Source organism: Ochotona curzoniae, unplaced genomic scaffold, assembly GCF_017591425.1.
Source record: "Ochotona curzoniae isolate NIBS_2020 unplaced genomic scaffold, NIBS_Ocur_1.0 contig_3819, whole genome shotgun sequence".
NCBI classification, from domain to species: domain Eukaryota; kingdom Metazoa; phylum Chordata; class Mammalia; order Lagomorpha; family Ochotonidae; genus Ochotona; species Ochotona curzoniae.
The window spans coordinates 11142217-11163864 of record NW_024466004.1 but is presented as its reverse complement, the minus strand read 5'-3'; the positions used below and the strand labels follow the sequence as shown (position 1 = coordinate 11163864).

The 21648-nt window shown below is 38.5% G+C and overlaps 1 protein-coding gene across 3 annotated transcripts in view; it reads left to right on the top strand.

The window, feature by feature from the left end:
- The window catches only part of LOC121158635 (24-hydroxycholesterol 7-alpha-hydroxylase), an 81659-nt gene that overhangs the window by 25118 nt on the left and 34893 nt on the right, over positions 1 to 21648 (top strand). For all 3 annotated transcript variants that reach the window (XM_040983499.1, XM_040983500.1, XM_040983498.1), the window contains 3 exons: positions 2091 to 2195; positions 7606 to 7696; positions 18144 to 18277. In XM_040983499.1, the coding sequence (XP_040839433.1) occupies positions 2091 to 2195; positions 7606 to 7696; positions 18144 to 18277 (330 nt within the window). The remainder of the gene's footprint in view (positions 1 to 2090; positions 2196 to 7605; positions 7697 to 18143; positions 18278 to 21648) is intronic.

Here is a 21648-nt window from a genome sequence, read left to right as displayed (position 1 = left end):
TGTTCTCCAGCAATGTTTGCACTAAGCTTATGTTTTCATACCCATGTTTAATGTGAGCTAAAAGGAAAATGATTTTTTTAGCTTCTACTATGCGCATATAATTCAATGACCTAGTTAAGCAGAACCTAGATTCAGAAGTTGGATTTAATTTTAAAATATTATGCAGCTATTCTTATTATTTCTGCTGTTATTTGAGATATATATTATATTATCGTTTCCATTTAAAATATGACATTGCAGAACAGTATGTCAAAAGATGGAAATACATCTGTAGGATTTTAATGACCTATAAACTTTTTTTAGTAACAATTCACATTGAAGGTGTGATAGAGATCAGCTGTAAATGAAATTCATACCTTAGCTATTTTCAGTTCTGCTAATGCATTAATTACCAAAAATGATGAAAATAGAGATCAGGTAATATTTGCAGATGCTTCCCCTATGCCAGTCATTGCAATATACATTTCACAAAGTCATTTCCCATTTATGCTTCACAACAACACTCTGGCATTTGAAAGAGCTACAGGGAGACGGGGGAAAGAGAAGGATCTTCGATGTGCTGGTTCACTACCAAGATAGTTGCAATAGCTAGGCCTGGGCCAGGCCTAAGCCAGGACTAGTTGGGTAGGTCCCAAGTATTGAGCCATCCTTTGATGCTTGTCCAGGCTGTTATCAGTGAGCTGCATTAGAGGAGCAGCCTGGACATGAACTAGCACCCATGTGGGATTGTGGCACTGTAGGAGGAAACTTTACACACTATGTCACAAAACATAGTGTTGTGGAGAGGGATGCATGCCCATGTGGACCACTGATAAGGGTAGGGAGGGTCAAGGAATGGAGGAAAGTGGGTGAGACAACTGCCTTCAATTTCCATTTCTTCTTCTGGTGTACGGGAAAAGTGAGGAAGGAGAAAGGGCCACTCCCAGCAACCCAATCATATCAGTACCCGGGAAAGGGGGAAGACCACCTGATATCATCTTAGGGTACCCAATGTGGAGTGGGTTCCGAGGACACTGATTAAATGTTTTTGGAAGTTATGACGTGCGCTTGATTTTGTCGTTCCAAGGTTCAGGAAATCCTCCCAAGGTTCATTGGCTGACACAGTCCACTTTAGAGTCTCTATTTGCAAGATATTCACTGTCAAGACTTGTGTGGGAAAGAGTTGTCCCATTTTTTTCTTCCATCTTCTGCCACTGTACTAGATATCCTCTGCAGGCCTCAATGAACTGGTTGTTGTGTCCCCATGAGCATCTGAGCATGTGGTCCACCACACAGGCCTCAACAACCGAGCAGTCCCAGTTCTGACACATGCACTCCACGGTGGGACCACATATCCTGTGATTTTCACTGTGGTTGGAGTTCTGAGTGTGGTGATCCAATTGGGGTGGTTCCCCAAAAAACCTCCCCAGAGGTGACCCCAGACCTTATTTCTGTGTGAACCAATCAGTGCGGAATCCAGCTCAGGCTATTACCCACATCAGCTCTGAACTGACACCTTTAAAATCAGATGTCACTTTTCTGCATGTTTATGCTACCATGATATTTTGTAACAGTTGGCCAGAAGTTCTGTCTCTGTGGTTCATGGACTGTGAAATGCATGAAGGGTGGAAATATAGTTATATTCTGAAGAATTCATAGATTTATTTCACTGTGTCGTGTTTTCCCATCAGCAGCAATTTAGGAAGAAGAAGAGCAAGAGATTTATGAAAATGTAATGCATAACAAGTTTTGTTTTAAACACTCTTCAGATAACCCACTAATTTAATTTTCATAAGTCTCATGAAATAGATACCATATGATGGCGATTTTACAGATGAGCAATCTGAGGCTTGAAGAGATTAAAATAACAAATCTATGCCCATTCAACTGTTAAGTAGTGGAGCGAGGATTTGAACCCAGGCAGCAAAGCAGCTGAGCTCCACTAGAGTCCCAATTCCTTATGACTATCCTACCAATAAATATATAAATGCAAACCAATTAATAGCAGTGCTATTATCCTTTGAATTAAGAAAAATGTTTTATTTCTTGTTTATTCACAACAATCTTTGTCACAAAACTCTGGTTTAACACTGTTTATTTCTTTTAAACAGACAGTAATTCAGGATGTACTGGATATTGTAGAGATGGAAACAAAGGATAAGTGTCCCAACTTTGTGCTGTTAGTACTTTGGGCTTCTCTGTCTAATGCTGTTCCTGTAAGTATGTATACTCCAATTTCATTTTTCCCCCTTTCTTGTTCTCTTTTAGCCTCCATTAAATTCTTTCTCTTATGAAGTACAAGTAAAAGACTGCAGTGGTCTTGGTTGTGAGATTAAAAAAGCAAAAATGAATGTGATTGAAATTTGACTTATTTACAACGGAAGCCAAGAAAAGATCTAATTGAAAGGCAAAGTGTCAGCAAGTCAAGGGGAAAAAGCTTATCCATTGGGGCTGTTGTGACCCCAGCTGCATACAGAACATTATCTGTGTGTGGTGTGTACCCACCATTGTTACTACAGAGATTAATCAGCTTTGGCCCCTAATTTTTGTTGGGAAATAGGTTAATAGATAGTCTTATATAGAATTGGATTTGAATGTGAATGGCCCTAGCCATAGCTGGAGTGCCATGGCAGTGGCTTAAACTCCGTCTCCATTTTCTTATTGATAAATGAGAGATGATGTACAGGAAACTCCTAGCAGGGCCCTACAACTTGAGTGCTCACCAAGAGGCAGCTGTGGTACTCTACCAAGTTGTGAGATTTCAGTGACATGGGCATAGCTGGTACTGAAAGAATGTGTGCCCTTTACTCCTCAGTGCAGCATTGCCGTTTGGCATCGCGACCTATAAAATAGCCTGTAAGTGGGACTGGTAGTATTAGAACTCATGACACTTCTGAAGAAAGTAGAGACTGAAATACGTGTGTGTGTGTGTTGTGTGTGCGCACGCACGAGCATGTGTGTGTGAACTAGATAAGTGGTGTTGCCTGCCACTTCTGTTTTAGTACCCACCAGGTTTCCAGGGCTGGAGGCTCTCACACTAGCCTAAGCTGCTACTTATGGTATGGCATATTTAGTATTTTAATATTTGATGTTTGTGCTCCACCACACAGGAACTCTCACTGTCTTTAAAATGTCATTTTTTCCCTAACAGTCAAAGGAATGATATTTCGAGTGTTATTCATTAATCCCTGTTATGAAGTCCTAGATTGTTAAAGCACTTTCTAAATCGTGATATTCTGAGTTCCTTTAGTCTGTCATGTAACTTGTTGGGTAGAAAACAGAGGTGTAGAAACCAGCTCAAGTTCATGTCAAGTGGGAAAATACGTATTTCATCAGGCACGGCCAAGGAAAAATAATATGATTATTTTCTCTTCTTTGTGCATCTTAAATACTATTCTCTGTTATTTTTCCTCCTAGGTCATTTCCTTAGACACTTATTAAGCTAGATCAAAATTAAAAAGGAAGCAACAAAACGATTCCCCAAGCAGCAATGAACAGGCAGTCCTCTCAGAGCATTAATTTTCAAGATCTTGTTAAGAAGTTTCCCTGGAAGAGAGCTGCACAAAGTCCCATTGATCTGACACAGGGGAAGTCAGTTATTTGAAATTTCTTCCTGGTACTTACCTGAAAGCATTGAATCATTCATTTCAGAAAAAGAGTGTATGATGACTAGCAAAGCTTCTGTCTTATAGTGGTTGTTGGCACTCTGAGAGGCAGCCTAGTGTGTGAGTAGAGACCTTCGAAAGGCTTTAGTCAAATCCAAAGCCAGTTTCCTGCACTCGATGAAATGGGTAAATTACCTACCTCTCTACAATGTCAGTGTAATCATGTGTAAACTGGGATCAGTGCTGCCCGCCTCAAAGGCTTGTTGTCAGGATTGTATTAGTTTAAAATAAGTAGTTAACAGTAACTAGCCTAACAAATGCATCCAATAGGTGTTAGTCTTCTTCACTAAAGGAAAATTGTTGCCCTCATTTCAAATAGGCATACTTTCAGTGGCCCACTAGTAATAAACATAGGCAACCTGAAAGTTCTGAAGTTTTGACTGCTCTGAGTCCTGGGGGAGACTGGCACAGCTGTCCTGCTTTTGGCTCCTCCTGTTGCTGCTCAGAGTTGCTGAAACTTTGAGGCGGGAGGACCTGTCATCACTGGATCTAAGTCACAATCCTTCTAATGTCCCTTGTCAGGTTCTGTGCTTGGACTCAACTTGGCCTGTGGGACTCTGAGGTCTGGTTTCAGGTGGATCTATCACTGCAAAGTCTCCTTATGCATTAAGTCAGCTTTGCTGGGCAACCTCAAAATATTAACTGTAATCAACAAAATTATTTCTGTGGGGAAACCATTTCCAAGTTCCAGGAAATTCCAGATGGCCAGCTCAACTATTTATTTTTTTAAGAGATTGAGTTTTACTGGAAAGGCAAATCATATTTACAGAAAGGAGAGACACAGAGAAAGATTGTCCATCCCTCTGGTTTACTCCCCACTGGCTGCAATGGCCAGAGGTAAGTCAAACCAAAACCAGGAGCCAAGAGATTCTTTTGGGTCTCTAGTGTGGGTGCAGGGTCCCAAGGCTTTGGGCCATGCTCTGCTGATTTCCCAAGCGATAAGTAGGGAGCTGAAGTGAAGTGAAGCAGCTGGGACACAAACTGGAACCCATATGGGATCCCAAGCACTTGCAAAGTGAGGATTGAACTATTAAGTTATCAAAACAGACTCAAGTTCAACTTTTTTTTTTTTTAAATAAGATATATTTTACTTTTGCTGGAAAGTCAGATATACAGAGAGGAGGAGAGACAGAAAAGAAGATCCTCCATCCGTTGAGTCACTCCCCACATGGCCACAATGGCTGGAGCAGAGCAGATTTGAAGTCAGGAGCCCAGAGCCTCTTTTGGGTCTCCCACGTGGCTGCAGAGTCCCAAGGCCTTGGACTGTCCTTGACTGCCCTCTAAGGTTACAAGCAGAGAGCTGGATGGGAAGCAGACTGCTGGGATTAAAACCAGTGCCCATATGGGATCCCAGTGGATGCCAGACAAGGGCCTTAGCCACTAGGCTACCACACTGGGCCTGTCACATTTTTGAGTTGTTTCTCCAGACCACCCCTAAAGGAGACATTTCACTTTTTCCCTTTGTTTCATTCAAAAGTTCTTTCTAAATATTTTCAGTAGGAACCATCATTTTGCCCCCTTACAGCAATTACCAGTGTGGCACATTTGGCCTGTCTTGTACATTTAAGCCCTTCTCTCCCCTTCTGTATTTCATGTCCCCAGCTAAGTATGAAAGTCTTTAACAGAAATAGTTTTATATGAGGACTCTTCAAAAAGTTTAGGAAAATTGCACATTATAGGAAAACTATGCATGGATTTCAAAATTGTTTGGCACCCAAATACCTTTGAATTGCATTTTCCCATAATTTTAAATTTGAGAGGCAAAGATAGAGACTGGGAGGCAGACAGAAAGCTGTCAGATCTGCTGATTCCCCACCTCCATGCCCAAAAGAGTTGGAGATGGCCAGGTGGAAGCCAAAAGCCAGCGACTCAATCTAGGTCTTGTATGTGGTCCCAGGAACTCAACCCTTATGCTGGGCAGCTGGAGTTGAGGGTTGAAGATGAGATTCAAACCCGGTTACTTCTAATATGGCACAAAGTCACCTTAATCAGAATTATAACCACTAGGCGTACACACCTGTTGGTTCACAAACTTTTTGAAGAACCCTTGTACATATATATATTTTTTTACATGTTTAGTTAGTAGACTATCTGGCATGTTAAAGAGACTCCATCGATGCTTGTTTTATATATATATGATTGAATACATGGTGCTGATGGAGAACCATACTTTAACTTCTATTTGACACAGCAAAGACACAGACTTTTCTTGTCCCTCCTACTTTGTTCCTAATGTTTCTAAGTGGTGCAAAGGCAATGTGGTGGCTGCTCCTGCAGTCCAGTAGACCAGGTGTCCTTCTCCCTTTGGCCTAAGACTGACCACGGACTTCATCCTTCTGGAGTCAAATGCTAATCGGTGTTACTGTCAGCAGTTTTTAGCTCCATTCCTAGATCTGGGTGCACAAAGATATCAGGATCACTGATGTTACTTATCGATTCAGTAATTCATAAATTCTTTTATTAGCTCTTTACATACCTTTACTTTTCAAAAATTACTCTTATTTTAATATAATCAGTAGTAGACTTTTTTAATTTGTGAAAGAAATCTGTTGAAAGTGAGGCTTTAAGGATAGCACTCTAGTACAAACATTAGGGGTTAAGCTGAATTCTTGGTGATTTTTCATAGGTATTATCCACTGTTAGTGAATCTCTACAACCACAGCTAGGCACTTAAAACTTCAAACTAGGCCTGCTCTGTGTAACAGAAAGTCCATGTACTGTCAGTAAGACTTTTCTCCACCAACATGAAATCTGACCCTTTCAATGAAATCGATTGCTTATGGAGTGCTTATCTTCAGCACTCCCATCTAGATGTGAGTTGGCAGAGCCCGAACAGGGAGAGATGGGAGATGGGACCTCTCCCGAGTGTCTTTCTTCACTTATGAAAGGGCAGGATCTTGAGAGTGAGTCATCTGTGATCTGGATGGCACCCTCAAGGACCATCTCAGATTGTGTTGGGGTCTTACTCCAGTGTTCAGCTTGTTTACCTAAACTGTGCCATGTATTTCCTTGCTCTGTCAATGCAGTGTCACACAGAGTAAACCACTTTGAACTTGGTCTGTCTGAACAGTTTTGGGAGTTGTTCTTCCCCTTTTGACCACAGAGGGGAGCATTGGGATTATGAAGGTACATATTACCTCAGGAAAGAATCAGTAAGATTGCAGTTACACGAACTACCCGAGTCATTTTTAGGACTGATTTTCCTAGACATTTCTTTGGCAATAAATATGCATGGCAAAACAGTGAAAGAGATGCCCATTTTACTTTTTATGAGTTTGTGCAGGTTTCCTTTATTATAACCTAAGAATAAAAGCCGAAGCAACTACCTGAGTAAGAAGCTAAGCTTTAAGCTGTGACCGTATAACTTTCTCTTTTAATACCATAACAAAGGGAGACATGAAATAATCTTGACTGGCCGAAAGTGACAACTTGCAAGTATATGGGCATGCTGTGATAAACAACATTCATATGTGGAAGGATACTTTTTTTATGTTGAGTACACATAAGTTAGGTGTTGTTTTTAGGCATTTTAATTATTTTTCCCTGGGGTCATTTAAAATTACCATCATTATCATAATATGCAGTATACAAGTTTATTTGTATTTTAAGAAAATTAAGTGAAAACGGTTTTGATATGGTAGCTAAGCATTCTTAGATGTCATAATATATTGCTTCTGATTCTTTGATATATGCCTACATAATATTTGATATGGCTTATTAAATAGGAATCATTTTTCTCAAATTTTAGTAAACATTAGAGTTTAATGTGTTGGAGAAATGTACTTAAACTAATAGTAACAGTATAAAATCATACATCTTTCTTATTCCTAAAACTCAGTTCTTTTCAAAAGATGTTCTTTACTAACATTTAATTTAAATATTGCTTATGTATAGTTCATACTAAATATTCTTGTGCTTGTCTTCAAAGTTCTTATTTTTGAATTATGTTTTTCTATTTCAGATTGCATTTTGGACACTTTCATTTATCCTTTCTCATCCTGACATCCACAAGAGCATTATGCAAAGCATTTCATCTGTGTTTGGTGCAGCAGGTACTAAACCCAAGTTAAATCAAGTCGTTGAAAATACAATTAATAGTCTATGTTTGTCATGCAGTGCTGGCAAAATTAAATGTTTAAAACTTTATAGAAATTTCACATATTCTAAAATTCAACATCTTATTATGTATTTCAGGATATAAATTGATCATGTGCAATCCCAAAGGTTTGTTAGTGTAAATTATTTAGAAAACATCTAGTCCAACTCGCTTATTTTCCATATGAAGAAATAAGCACAATAGATACTGAGATGTTCTTAAATTCCTGACTTAAATAGATACATGAAATTTGTCTTCTAATCTCTTGGAATATCACCTCAGTTAAACTGCAATTTCAATGTTTAAATTCAGGATTTTTCAGATTTTATAAAAGCAAAATGGAATCTATTTCATATATTACATAACAGCACTAGTTGGGCTATGGAGGTCAGGTAAAGTTTGCTACCACTAGAGATTGACTAAAACAAAATATAAATCAAACCTGATAAAGCCAGTTAAAGTAGTCATTAGACATTTGAGAATTTTTTAAATTACAGAGAAGGGATTGTTGTCTTGAACTTTTTAGTTCCCATTCAGGCTCTTCATTTATCAATTCTTTAAAAAAAGTAAGCTCAATTGGAGAGGGATTAACTACTTGTTAATTCAGTATAGATTGGCCAGTTTTTTATTCTGATATTAAAATAATAGCAAATTATTTGTATTTATTGGAGGAAACAATATAATATTATGATAAAAGGTATGATGCCAGTTAGCAGTTGTCCCTGCCCTCATTGTTTAACATGTTTCATTTGAAACTTTTGGTTTATTTTAGATTGTTTCTTGTTTTATTACATGTAAAAGTAAGTGGGCTTGACCAACAGAAGTGCCTAAGCATCACTGTCTAAGCCGTCAGTGTGAGCCTGCAGATGCTGGACTTGACTCACAGAGACGGTGCTCATGAGTATCACCGAGTGCCAGCAATGCTAAGATGCCTGCGACACACTGTAAACAGAGAAGACCGCAAGGCTACTCATTTTTCACAGGGAAAGCAAATGAAGGTGTTACATTCCCACGTGACTACCAGTAGAAAAATTTGAAAGTACCTTTGGTCCCTTGATAATAAATACCCAATGTACCCTTGATGATAAATGGTCATTTATTATCACTTACCAAGTATTTTTTTTTTACTAGAATGTTTTCCTGACTTATATTTTCACAGACTTCTGGTGTTTAGAAGATAATAGAGTGGAGATAGTGGCATGGTAGGAGTAATGTGTGGAGCCTATCTGAGACAAAGGCCATGGAGGTCAAACGTTAATGTCTTTATTTCTTTTGAAAATTTCTATACTTCTTGCACTTGGAATTATTAAATATATTATGTACAGAAAGACAAAATGTTTTCTCTTTTTCTATTTTCTTCCTCATTTTCAGAGCTCATATTTTTCCCTTGACAAACAACAGTGCCAGGGAACTAGCCATACTGTCTCAGTGCTTTCAGCCTGTAAGACACTGTTATTTACTTGAAGACAATTTGTGTTAAGAAAGAATCAAGCATTTTTACCATGCTTATATGAAAGAAGTTTATGAGGGTACTGGTGTTGTGGTATTCGGGGTAAAGTTGCTGCCTGGTATGTTGGCCTTCCATAGAAGTGCCAGTTTGAGTTCCAGCTGCTCCGCTTCGATCTAACTGCCTTTCAAATAAATCTCTTTTAAAAATCAATTTAGATGAATCCGTGGATAAGCTATCATTACTAAGGACCCAGAATTTGATACAGTGGATTCGTGTGCTTTCTGTGACAATGGTCTTCCCATGTGAATTCTGGTTTTAGATTTGGATGCTCCACTTCCCATCTAGCTCCCTGCTAATGTATATGCCTGGGAAGGCAGCAGAAGATGGCTCCAATTGCAGAACCCTTGCCATCCATGTAGTGTACTTGGATGGAGTTCTAGGCTCCTAGATTTATCCTGTTCCATCCCCGGGGAGTAATGCGGCCATCTGGGAGTAAACCAATGAATGGAAGATTCTCTGTCTTTCTTATCTATCCTTCCCTTCTCTAACTTCCTTTTAAGTTTACATATTTTTAAATATATGATACTAACTCAGGAATTTAGTGATGAGAGGAGACCTTATATCTTTGGAGGTTGATGTCAAGGAAGATATGAATGCATCTGTACAAGGGACTCTGTGAAGGAATATCCATGCATCTATACAAGGCACTAACGAACTAAAGTCCATCTTAATAGGGTTCTCTAGAGAAACAGAACCAACAGGAGATGAATGGATTGATGGATGAGTGAATAGATTAAAGGATAGATCTAGAGATTTATTTGGTATAATTATGGATGTTGACAATGTATTTTTTTGTAATGTGTGGCCGCTGGAATCTCGCAGTTATTGTAGTGGTCAACAAATAATTACAAAAAACAAACAAGCAAACACACAAAACTTGTGTACAACAGAAAGCTATAAATATTCTGTTCTTTACCCAGAATCTCTGTATATGTGTTGTAGTGTACCCTTCGGCACTCAGCCAGGAGGCTGACGAATGTCCCTTATAATTTACTTCTTCTTTGTGCAGGCTCAGTGTAATGGTGAGAGCTCAGTGCATTTTTGGGTCTTTTCTGAGCGTGAACATAACCCTAGGCTAATGCATGGCTTTGGACTTTCTCTAGAATACACTAGAACTGCTCAGTGTTGCTATGGAACTCTGATTCCTCTAGCTTTTCATTTACACTTTTTTGTTTGTTTGTTTGCTGGCTGTTGATCCCAACTATTATCTAGTGCCTCAGGTAGCTGCAAAATTAAGCAACTGTTTTTAAGGATTTTCAGCTAGCATTGCAGGAGACAAGGCCCTTACTCTATGCCAGAACCATGTTAGGAGTTTAGAATATACAAATAGAAAGAGATTAGTTCCTTATTAGTGCTTACATTCTGATAGGGAAGATAAGAAATTAACAATAAATTTAATATATGAACAACTCTAAATAAACATATATAAAAGAAAACAGAGTGGAATAGGGAAAATTAGGAGTACCAGGAAGGAGGACAGGAAATAGAAGTAAGTAGATGAATAAGAGTGTATCTTATCATCAAAGTGAGATTTGATCATGTAGTCAAAGGTGGTTAGGAATTAGACAAGCAGGTATCTAGAGGTAGAGAGGATTGGGGTTAAAGACAACAGGTGTGACCTCAAGCTGTGCTCGTGATACATAATCTGATTTACTTTGATTATTTAGAGAGGATACATAAAGATAAGCCATCATGGCCTCCATCTCCATGCCTAATCCTTTCCAGTCTCCTTCACCCTGCAAACTGGAAGGGCCGTAGCTTTCAGACCTCCCTGCTCACATGAACTTCTGCCTTATGTAGGTGTCCCTAGCATAGATAGCTCACACACACTGATCATGGCAGGAAATCTTCTCATCCTCACCCTGCCCTCTCTCACAACAGTAGGGTAAGCCCATACCCCATCCTATGGCTCCATTTGCGTGAACCAGTAGCTGAACACTGAAACTTCTAGGTTTTGCTCCACATTGTTCCCTCTGGTGACTGTTTCTATAATCTACCAGTAAGATTTCTTGAAGATGAGCAAAAGAACAGTACTAACTGATTTAGCAAAAAAAAAAAAAAAAAAAAAAAATTAGGGAAGGTTTATCAGGTAGTGAACACAGCTTCTCAAGAGAGTTGAACAACCAGGCTTGGAGAGTGCACAGCCAGGAATCCTGCTTGGAAGCAGGCTGCAGACGTGGTCTGGCACATTGTGGCCAGTGGAACAGGAGTCTGAATGACCCAGGAACTTAATTGTGCAAAAACTGCAGTTGCTGACAGGCAAAAAATTTTCAATCTCCATTTCTTTTTTTTTAAGGTTTATTCTTATTATTTTCTTTTATTGGAAATTTAGTTCAGATTTATGGAAGGAAAATGAGAGAGAGAAAGATCTTTCATTCGCTAGTTTACTCCCCAAATGTATGCAACGGCCAGAGCTAAGCTGAGCCAATCCAAAGCCAGGGGCCAGGAGCTCTTCCAGGTCTCCCACGCGGGTGCAGGGTCCCAAGGTTTAGGCCATCCTCTACTGCTTTCCTGGGCCACAAATATAGAGCTAGACAGGAAGTGGAACAGCCTGGACACAAATCAGCACCCATGTGGAATCCCAGCACATGCAAGATGAGGATTTAGCCACTAGTCTATCAAGCCAGGCCAAGATAATATATACATTTCTATGTATATATGTAAGTATAAGAGATAAATATATTTGCAATACTATTGCAAATACATACCTTAAAAAGTGTTTCATGAATGTAACAATTTTTCATTTTATAATTATAAATATCTTAATGCAAATATAGTGTTTCAACACATTCCTGAGTTTCAATCCTGGCCAGCATTAATGATATGATTTTGGATAAAAGTGCATTCTTTTGGGGTTGTTGTGGTAGCACATTATGCTAATCCTCCAGTTGGTCATACCAGCATCCAAAACAGGCACTGGCTATTCTACTTATCATCCAGCAAGGGGAGCATGTAGTGGCCTTGAGTCCCAAAACTCACATGGCAGACCAGAAGGGAACTCCTGGCTCCCAGCTTCAGATCGGCTTAGCTCTGGTTGTTGGGGCATTTGGTGAATGGGCCAGCAGATGTAGAATCTTTCTCTCTCGCCTTCTCTCTCTGTAAAATCTGTCTTTCAAATGAAAATAAAGTGGATCTTTCAATACAGAAAATGAAATCATTCTCAGAGCCAGGCAGTAATGTTTTTGGTCCCACCATGTTGACATAACATCAGCCCTAATGGGGGACATATCAACGCTGAGTGGTGACGAGCTATTTTGCATAGTGACAATGACTCAGATAGCTATATCGTGTAACCATTAGGAAAAGATCCTTTTTCTGCATATAACAAGTATAAAACTAGTAAAGTGATAGATGAAGCTAGGATCCCATGGCAGTATTCTTGGCAAACTCTATGTTGTTTGAGTTATTTTAATTGATTAGTAAGTTTTTCTTCATTGTGTTAAACATTGTGATTTTTTTTTTTTCATGATACAGTTCCACAGGCTCAGGGATTTCTCCTTCCACCCTCCCCACTTAGCGTTTCCCCCACACTGCGTTCCTCTACATTATTACAGTAGTATAATCCTTCAATAACAGTCACAAATCCATCACTCTGCAGTTTAAGTGTATCATGACATTCTCGGTTATAGACAATTTCTTTTAGTTGGTTTCAAATATTTTAAGGATTCATTTTAATTCATCTATGGCAAGCGCTAGACAGAGATTTCTGGTTTTTACTCCCCAAGCTCCTTAGTTCCTTTCCTGGTCTTTCAGTATTGGTCCCAGTCTCCTTTGGGCTTTATCCCTTTTAACTATTATCTTGGCATTCTTCCAAGGGGAGAGTCACTGCACTGGAAGGAAATGCCACAGCTGTGCATTGAAATCTGCACAGTATGGATTGGATTCAAGGTAAAATAATAATAATAAAGATCTTTTATCCTAAAGATGTTTTAAAACTTAGTGTATTTGCTAGTCTATTTTTTTGTCTATCCCAAGAATGCTATTTTATTTTCCCCAATGTACTTTATGCTTCATGTATATTTAGAAGTCATGTTTTTAAAGTTTTATTTTTATTCGAAAGAATTACAGAGAGAAGGAGAGACAAAGATCTTTCATCCACTGGTTCACTCCACAAATGGCCACAATGGTCAGAGATGAGCTAATCTGGAGCCAGGAAACAGGAGCTTCTTTTGGTCTCCCATGTCAGTAGAGGGACCCAAGGCCTTGGACCATCCTTCACTGCTTTCCCAGGAAGTGGAGCAGCGGGGAAATAAACCAGCACACATATGGAATGCTGACACTTAAGGTGGACAATTAGCTTTTTGAGCTGTAACATCAGCTCAAATTTTTAAGTATTTCCAATTCAATATAACTTTTATATATGTCATACCAAACTTCTTTACTTTATAATGTTGTTAGTCTAATAATAATTCTTAATATGAAACCTTTTGCTTTCTAAAAAGATCAGGCACTTTACCATTACTATAATCTAAACTTCAGAGCAAGAATATGGCATGTCTCCTAATACACGAGTCGGCCTGGAATCTCTTTATTCTGACTTCCAACACAAGTCCTCACTGTTCAGTCAAATAGTAAAGCTTATTTTTTCCTGTGGCCTATTTCTGTAGTAAATGAGAGTGAAGGAGACAGAGCAAGATGGGAGAGAGAGAAAGATTGACTCTGAAAGGTTGGTCAACTTGTCCAGTGTAGATATTCTAGGGAAAACAATAGTTTAAAAGTATGATTTGGGCCCGGCACGGTGGCGCAAGTGGTTAAGGTCCTCTCCTTGCACGCCCGGGATCCCATATTGGTGCCGGTTCTAATCCCAGCAGCCCCACTTCCCTTCCAGCTCCCAGCCTGTGGCCCGAGAAGGCAGTCGAGGACAGCCCAAAGCTTTGGGACCCTGCACCCATGTGGGAGACCCTGAAGAGGCTCCTGGCTTCGGATCGGCATAGTGTCGGCCCGTTGCGCTCACTTGGGGAGTGAATCATCGGACGGAAGATCTTCCTCTCTGTCTCTCCTCTCTGTATATCTGCCTTTCCAATAAAAAATAAAATAAATCTTAAAAAAAGTATTATTTAAAATTTGAACTGTACCTTACTGCTAAAGCTTATTTATAATATCCTCTGGAGGAACCCTGGTTTTCAAGGTAATAGTAAAATTGGTCTGAGTACTACCTCAGATGTGTCAGAATCTTTACAGGTTAGAAATGGGAGAGGCAGCAAGAGGTTGAGGCTTTTTGTCTCTTTGTCTCGATGCCTTCTTCTGACTTCTGGTTCTTACATTTACTCATTTCTCAGTTTCACTCTGTTTTGCTTTCCCTTTTTCTACATGGTACTGCCTCATTGAGTATCATTTCAGTCTTTTTCTGCATGGTGCTGCCTCATTGGACATCATTTCAATCTTCTCCAAGTGTTAAAGTTAGCTGTTGGTTTACTTCATTAAAGTATTTTTAAAGACATAGGGCAAGGAAAGGAAAAAATCGCATTGCAACAAGAACCAACTTAAAATTGTAAGTCTGGTGTGGGTGTTGTGACACAATGGGTTAAGCCACCGCCTAGGACAACTGCATTCCACATCAGTTTGAGCCCCACTTCCTTTACTTCAAATCCAGCCCTATGTTAATGTATCTGGCAAGGCAGCAGATGATGGTCCAACAGTTTGTGCTCCTGCCAGCCAGGTGGGAGACTCAGGTGGACTTCCTAGTTTGGGCCTGGCCCAGTCCTGGCTGTTGCAGATATTTGGGAGATAAGACAATAGATGGAACATCTCTGTCTTTCTCCCTCCCTCCCATTGTGTCTTTAAAATTAGTATAAATAAAAAACAAACAAACATTAAAATTAAAAGTCATGTTTTCCCTTTAACTACTAGAGACATTTTCTTGGACATGTGCTCTTGTTGCTCATCTGCCTTGTACCTGAGCTCTGTCTCTCCAGAAGTCTCCCACCTCATGTTCCTCATTCCACACTCCAGCACCACTGGTTTTCTCTCACTCCGTCTCACCATGGACATTCAGGGTATCTGCCATCAGGCTTCGTCTTCTAATATACTTGCTTGGTATTTGTCACTGGTTTCCTTCCCTCCCTCCTTACCCCATCCCTCTTTTTCTCTCTGCATTCTAAAAACAGCAAGAAAAGGATTTGTGTGGCAGCCTCTGTGGAAGGTTAAAACAAAAGCAGACCTTAAAAAAATACTTGTCTCCTTTTAACATTAGGTCATTGAGTTCTGGGAAAATAGGCAGAACATCTTAATTTAATAAAGAATAGTACAAGCACTGTATATCGCTGTTTCATTGTTGAAGTGTTCAGTCTTCCTCAGACGAAGCTAGGCAATCTCCCAATTCTCTGATGTCCAAGTTTTCCAGAATGGCATGGACAAGACCATTTATGTAAGGCCTTCCTAAATCTCTTTTTGTTCCAGCACATGCAGCCCACTTTCTGGGTAGACAATAGCTGTTGCTACTTTCTGAGAATGCAGGTTTTCTTTTTAATTTAATTTTCTTTTTTTTTAAACAAAGGTGGTAAAATTAATTTTTATAAATTAAATATACATAAAAGAACAAATCTATTCAATATCTTTCGTGCTCTTTATATATATATATTTTTTAAAGATTTATTTTATTTTTACTGGAAAGTCAGATATTCATATGCAGAGAGGAGGAGAGACAGAGAGAAAGATCTTCTGTCCGATGATTCACTCCCCAAGTGACCACAATGGCCGATGCTATGCCAGTCCGAAGCCAGGATCTGGGAACTTCTTCCAGATCTCCCACACTGGTGCAGGGTGCCAAGGCTTTGGGCCATCTTCGACTGCTTTCCCAGGCCACAAGCAGGGAGCTGGATGGGAAGTGAGCTGCCGGGATTAGAACTGATGTCCATATGGGATCCCAGGCGTGCAAGGCGAGGGCTTGAGCTACTAGGCCATGCCACCGGGCCTTAATGCTGTCTCTTTAAATAAGTATTATGAAAATGCAGAAATAAAACTAGAACTTAACTACTTCTGTTTTCTTAATATTTCTTGTTGAGACTTATAAGCTTTGTTAAATTTGGAGTGAATTCAGAATTTATCTTAGATTTCTTTTGCTTTTTGGAGAGGCAAAAAGAGAGAAGTTCCACCTTTCTACTTACTATCCTAGTGCCTACAGTGGTCAGGCTGAATCTGTTCCTTTGTCCCTACTCCTTCTGTTGAGTGGAATTACTTTTTTCTTAAGATTTAGTGTGTATTTATTTATTTTGGAAAATTAGAAGAGTTGGGGAGAGAGAGAGAGATAAAGCTTCTATTCGTTGTATTCATTGGTTTACCTGCCAGGTAGCCCCCACAATGTGTAACCCTGGAGTGAGCCAAAGCCAGGAGCCAGGAGCTTTATCCATGTCTCAGATGTGGGTAGCAGAGGTCTAAGCACATGAGCCTTTTTTTGCTGTTTTTCCCAGGGCTTTGGCAGAGACCTGGATTGGAAGTAGAGCAGCCAGTACATAAACCATCACCCATGTGGGATATCAACATCCCAGGCAGTGGCTTTACTCACCTCACCACAATGCCAGCCTCCTTTTGATTAGAATATCAACCCTTTTATTTCCTTATGTTGAAGTTGTAGCATTTGATAATTTATTACAGACTCATTAAGGTCAACCCTGGAGACAATTGCAAAGAATCTTTTCCTTTTCCTCTACTTGAACATGAACCCTATCTGGAAATCCATGAAATACTTTACATCTCACAGAATAGCTGTCTTGCCAGAATGATACACCAATTTCCTGTGTAAATGTTCTTCACCCTCCAATTAGAATAAGCTATGGCTGTGCCTTCCTTGTTGTAGCATTGATAGAGTCCGACTCAGTGCTGATGTTTTCCCTGCTTGGTCCTAAGGAGCTTGAGTTCAGTGGAATCTAGAGGCAAAATCTTTGGTTCCCAGACTCTTCTGACGGAAGATATTTGCTTCTGACTCACTCCTGAGGCATTCTGTCTCTATGGATAGCCTGCCCATGTGATGACAACCAGCTCAGAATAAGCCTATGTGATAGGAAATAAAGGTGAAAGAGAAGAGCAAGTTGACTTAGTGAGTCTGCAGTGTTGAGTTTATTAAGCAAGTAGTATCAGGAACAAATGGAAGGCTGAGTTAGTTTTACGGAATTTTCAAAATGCAGGCATTTTACTTGTAATACCATGAATTAAGCTACCTTGATTGAAAGGCTCTAACCTTAGATAGCTAGTACAAAGATTGACTTTTTAGTCATTTGTCAGGTTACTTTAATGTAAATATTAGATAAAATATGCCTAGTGCCCTGGAAAGCTTGATATGGCTATGTTTAGAGTGAGTGCTTATTGTTCCAACTGAGGTTCACCTGCCCCATTGTTCCTTTCTTAATGTTGTTTTAAGGCCATCTGAAATGAATGATTAAAAATAAAAACAAAAGTGAACCAATAAGGAATGGTAGAAAGAAAGTCAAGTAACTTTTTCTGTTTTTCTATGCTTTTGATGCCAATATTTTATTACTTTTCCTTAGTGGACTGAGAATTTGGAAAAGAAATAATAAGTAAAAATTGAACACCTTATCAATGTCTAATTTAGTCATTTGATAGCCATACAACTGAAAGAACTAAAGTTAAATAAGTGTTTACTGCATTACAGAAAATAAAGGAAACTATTACAGCAGTATTGAAGGTACCTAGAAATGCATGCATCATTTTTCAGCTTCCTATGAACTTTTCTAAAGGTCCCTCATTTGCACGTATTTCCAAAAAAAAATTCACAGAAATAGGCCTCTGTTTTCTTTCCATTTCCACAAATCTTTGAAGTACCTTCGTAGTTACAGCACACCTACTATTAGCAGCAGTGTTTAATCTAAGTTGGTGAGCTTACATGAAATAATTGTCTGGTTTCATGGGTCCATCTTTTTTGTAATTACTTTTACAGGTAAAGATAAGATTAAAATCTGTGAGGATGAATTGGAGAAGCTTCTTTTAATTAAATGGTGTATTTTGGAAACCATCCGTTTAAGAGCCCCTGGTGTCATTACTAGAAAAGTTGTGGAGCCAGTTAAAATTTTGGTGAGTTTTGCTTTTCTTTTAAAATAATCAAGTGTCTAGAGGAAAAGTATATCTTTTTATTAGGCATTTTATTTGTTTTATTATTTCTATTAATTTTAGCTGAGAAATTTATATGCATTTCTCATATACAACCTGTGAAATAGTAATATGTTGTAGGATGGCTAAATCAAGCTAACTGACATGTATTACCTCACATACTAATTTTATGGTGGTAGCAATTAAAATTTCTTAGATTTTTCAAGGATATAATATATTATTACTAACTGTGGTTACCGTGTTGTACAGCAGACCTCTTAAACATATGCTGCTGTCCAACAGGAATTTTGTATCCTTTCATCATTGTCTCCTCAAGCTTATTCTGCCTGTAGTAGCCACTTTACTCAATCTGAGTTCGATTCCATTGAGTTCAACCTTTATAGATTGCAATTATAATTGAAGCTGTATGGTATTTGTCTTTCTGGGCTTGGCTTATTTCACCTAACATAGTGTCTCTTAGGTTCATTCATATTTTTGCAAATTATAAGATTTCCTTCTCTCTCTCTCTTTTTAAAACTTTTATTTTTCATGATACAGTTCCAGAGGTTCTTTTCTACCCTCCCCATGTCAGCTTCCCCCACTGTTTTCCCCCTATATTATTATAGTACTATGTTCCTTCAGCAATAGTCACAAAATCATCATTCTGCCATTCAAGTGTATCATGACCTTGGTACAGACAATGACAGAAAGTCGAGAATCCTATCATCAAGATATATTTAACAGTTTCATTGGGAGTCTTCCATTTATTAGTGAGTAGAGATGCATACTGCATTGTATCTTCAGTTTTTGTTATGTTAACCACTACTATACAGTTCCTCTAGTTCCTCTAGATGAATACATGTATTACATACTTACCTATTCAACTATTGATCTTTCATTTTGCATGGAAGTTGCCTTATATCAGAGAGAATATGATATTTGTCCTTTATGTTTTAATTTTACTGAGTGATGTTTAAATGGTCTCTAGTAGGGATCATTTGATTACACATGGTAGAATTTCATTCTTTTTAGTGGCTTTGTAGTATTCCATGGAGTACATGTACCACAGTTTCTTTTTTAAAAAATTATTTTATTATTTTAGAATAGGTACAAAGGCTCTGGGATTTCCCCTTTACCTTGCTGAAATCACTTCTGCCACACTGATTTCCCCTATATTATTACAATAGTGTAGTCCTTCATAAACAGTCAGAAGCTCATCATTCTGCTATTTAAGTGTATCCTAACATTGTAACTATGGATAATAGCGAAAAGTCCGAGATGCTATTGTTAAGACATATTTAACAGTTTCATTGTGAGTCCATCTTTGATTTGGAAGTAGAGATGCATACTGCATTGCATCTTCTCATCTAGTTATGATAGTTTCTATTACACAGTTATGTACATCCCCTTACATGAAAAGCCACAAAACATAATCAACAGCAGGAAGAAAAATAGAAAATTTACAATAACATGAAGTTAAATAACATGCTACTGAATGACCAATGTGTCATTGAAGAAATGAAAATCAAAAACTTACTGAAAAAAATGATGCTACTATATGACCTATTTTTCTGAAGAAATTAATTAGAAAAAAAACTTTTTTGAAGAAATGAAAATAATTTAAAGAAAAACAGAATGTATGAGATGTAGCAAAAACAGTATTAAAAGGAACATTTATAATATTTCCCCACCATTGCCACCATTGTCTCCTGTTTTTTTTTTTTTTTTTTTTTTGTAGTAAAATGGTCAGTCAGGTATAGTCTTGACCCCAACTTCTGCTCTTTACATGGGTCATAACACTGTCGGCATAGGCTTGTATTCAGTTATAGATGTGCTATGTAGTATTCCAGGAATAGATGCACCACAGTTTTTTATCCACTCTTCTTTTCATGTTCATCTGGGTTATTTCCATGTCTTCACTGTTATAGAATGTGCTGCTGTCAATACAGGATTACAGGTCACTTTCTCATATGCAGAGTTCATTTCCTTTGTCTATATTCTCAGAAGTTGGATAGCTGGGTCATATGATAGATATTCAAACTTTTGTAAATGATTTTTTGTTTTAATTTCCAGATGTCATTACTTGTGTATTATACATTGTTCCTAGAAAAATTATTTTTGTGTATCGACTTGGCATTTATAATTTAAACTCATTTATTGGCTTTAGGGGTGTTTTGTAGGTTATTTTCCCTTTGTGATCTGTAAGTCTTCCATTTTCTTTTCTTTCCCTTATTGAATGGGCTGTAACTTCCAGCAGTAGGAGGTATTGCATTGTTTTTATCTAAAGAAGGGGAAATTTAGGCTTTCGCCATTAAGTATAAAACCTAGTTGTAATTTGTGTGTGTGTGTGTGTGTGTGTGTGTGTGTGTGTGTGTGTGAGTGTGTGTTTGGTAGATGTTCTTTACCAAATTAAAAGCATCTCCTCTTTTTATTTCTTGTTTACTAAGAAATTTCATCTTGAGTTGTTATTGGATTTTGTCCGTTGGCTTTCTGTATCAATGAATAAAATTTTATGCTCTTTGCTCTTCAGCTTGTTGACATGAGGATTGCATTTGCTAGTATTTGAATGTTTATTTTGCCTTTTATACCTAGGATAAATCTTAATTGACCACAGTGTATAATTATTTTTATACATCATTGAATTTGGTTAATAATTTGTTGAGGATTTATACATCTGTGTTCATGAGTAACACTTGTAGATATTTTGTACTGTTTTGTCTGGTTTCTATAGCATGGCAATCTTTTTTTTTTCAAATTCTTTTTTTATTTTGACAATCTTTACATAGTTAATTTGGGTAAAAAGGGTCAAGGGCTACGGGAAAGTGGGTAAGACTATTATTTCCACATTGTTTTCTTCTTGTATCTGAGGTAAAGGGGGGATATTGAGGTAGAAGCCCCACCCAGTTCCCCACCCACCCCAAGTCCCGCATGTGGGGCATGCTCTGAGATACTTACTCAAGTGGTTTCAATAGTTCCCCAGTTATGAAATTGCTGCCAATCTTGCCCCTCCAAACATGATGAGGTCGTCAAAAAATCCACTGATTGACATTGTCCATCATAGCATCTCTATTTGCCCGGTATTTCGTTGCCAACCTATAGCTGAGGTGGTTGATTAACTTGTTCCATCTTCTGTCCTTTTATGGTTAGGGTTCTGAGTCCGGCATTTCAGTTGGGGAGATCGCCAAAGAAACTTCGTCTGAGGAGTTCCCAGGCCAGATTCTTGTATGCACCAGCAAGTACAGGGCCCAGCACAGTCCCCACCCCGGTCAGTTGGTAGTTGCAATTGCTGGGTTGGTTCTGTTTTCAGCCCTGCCTTCCATTGGAATCAATGGGTGTTGCAGTCCAGACTGGTTCTG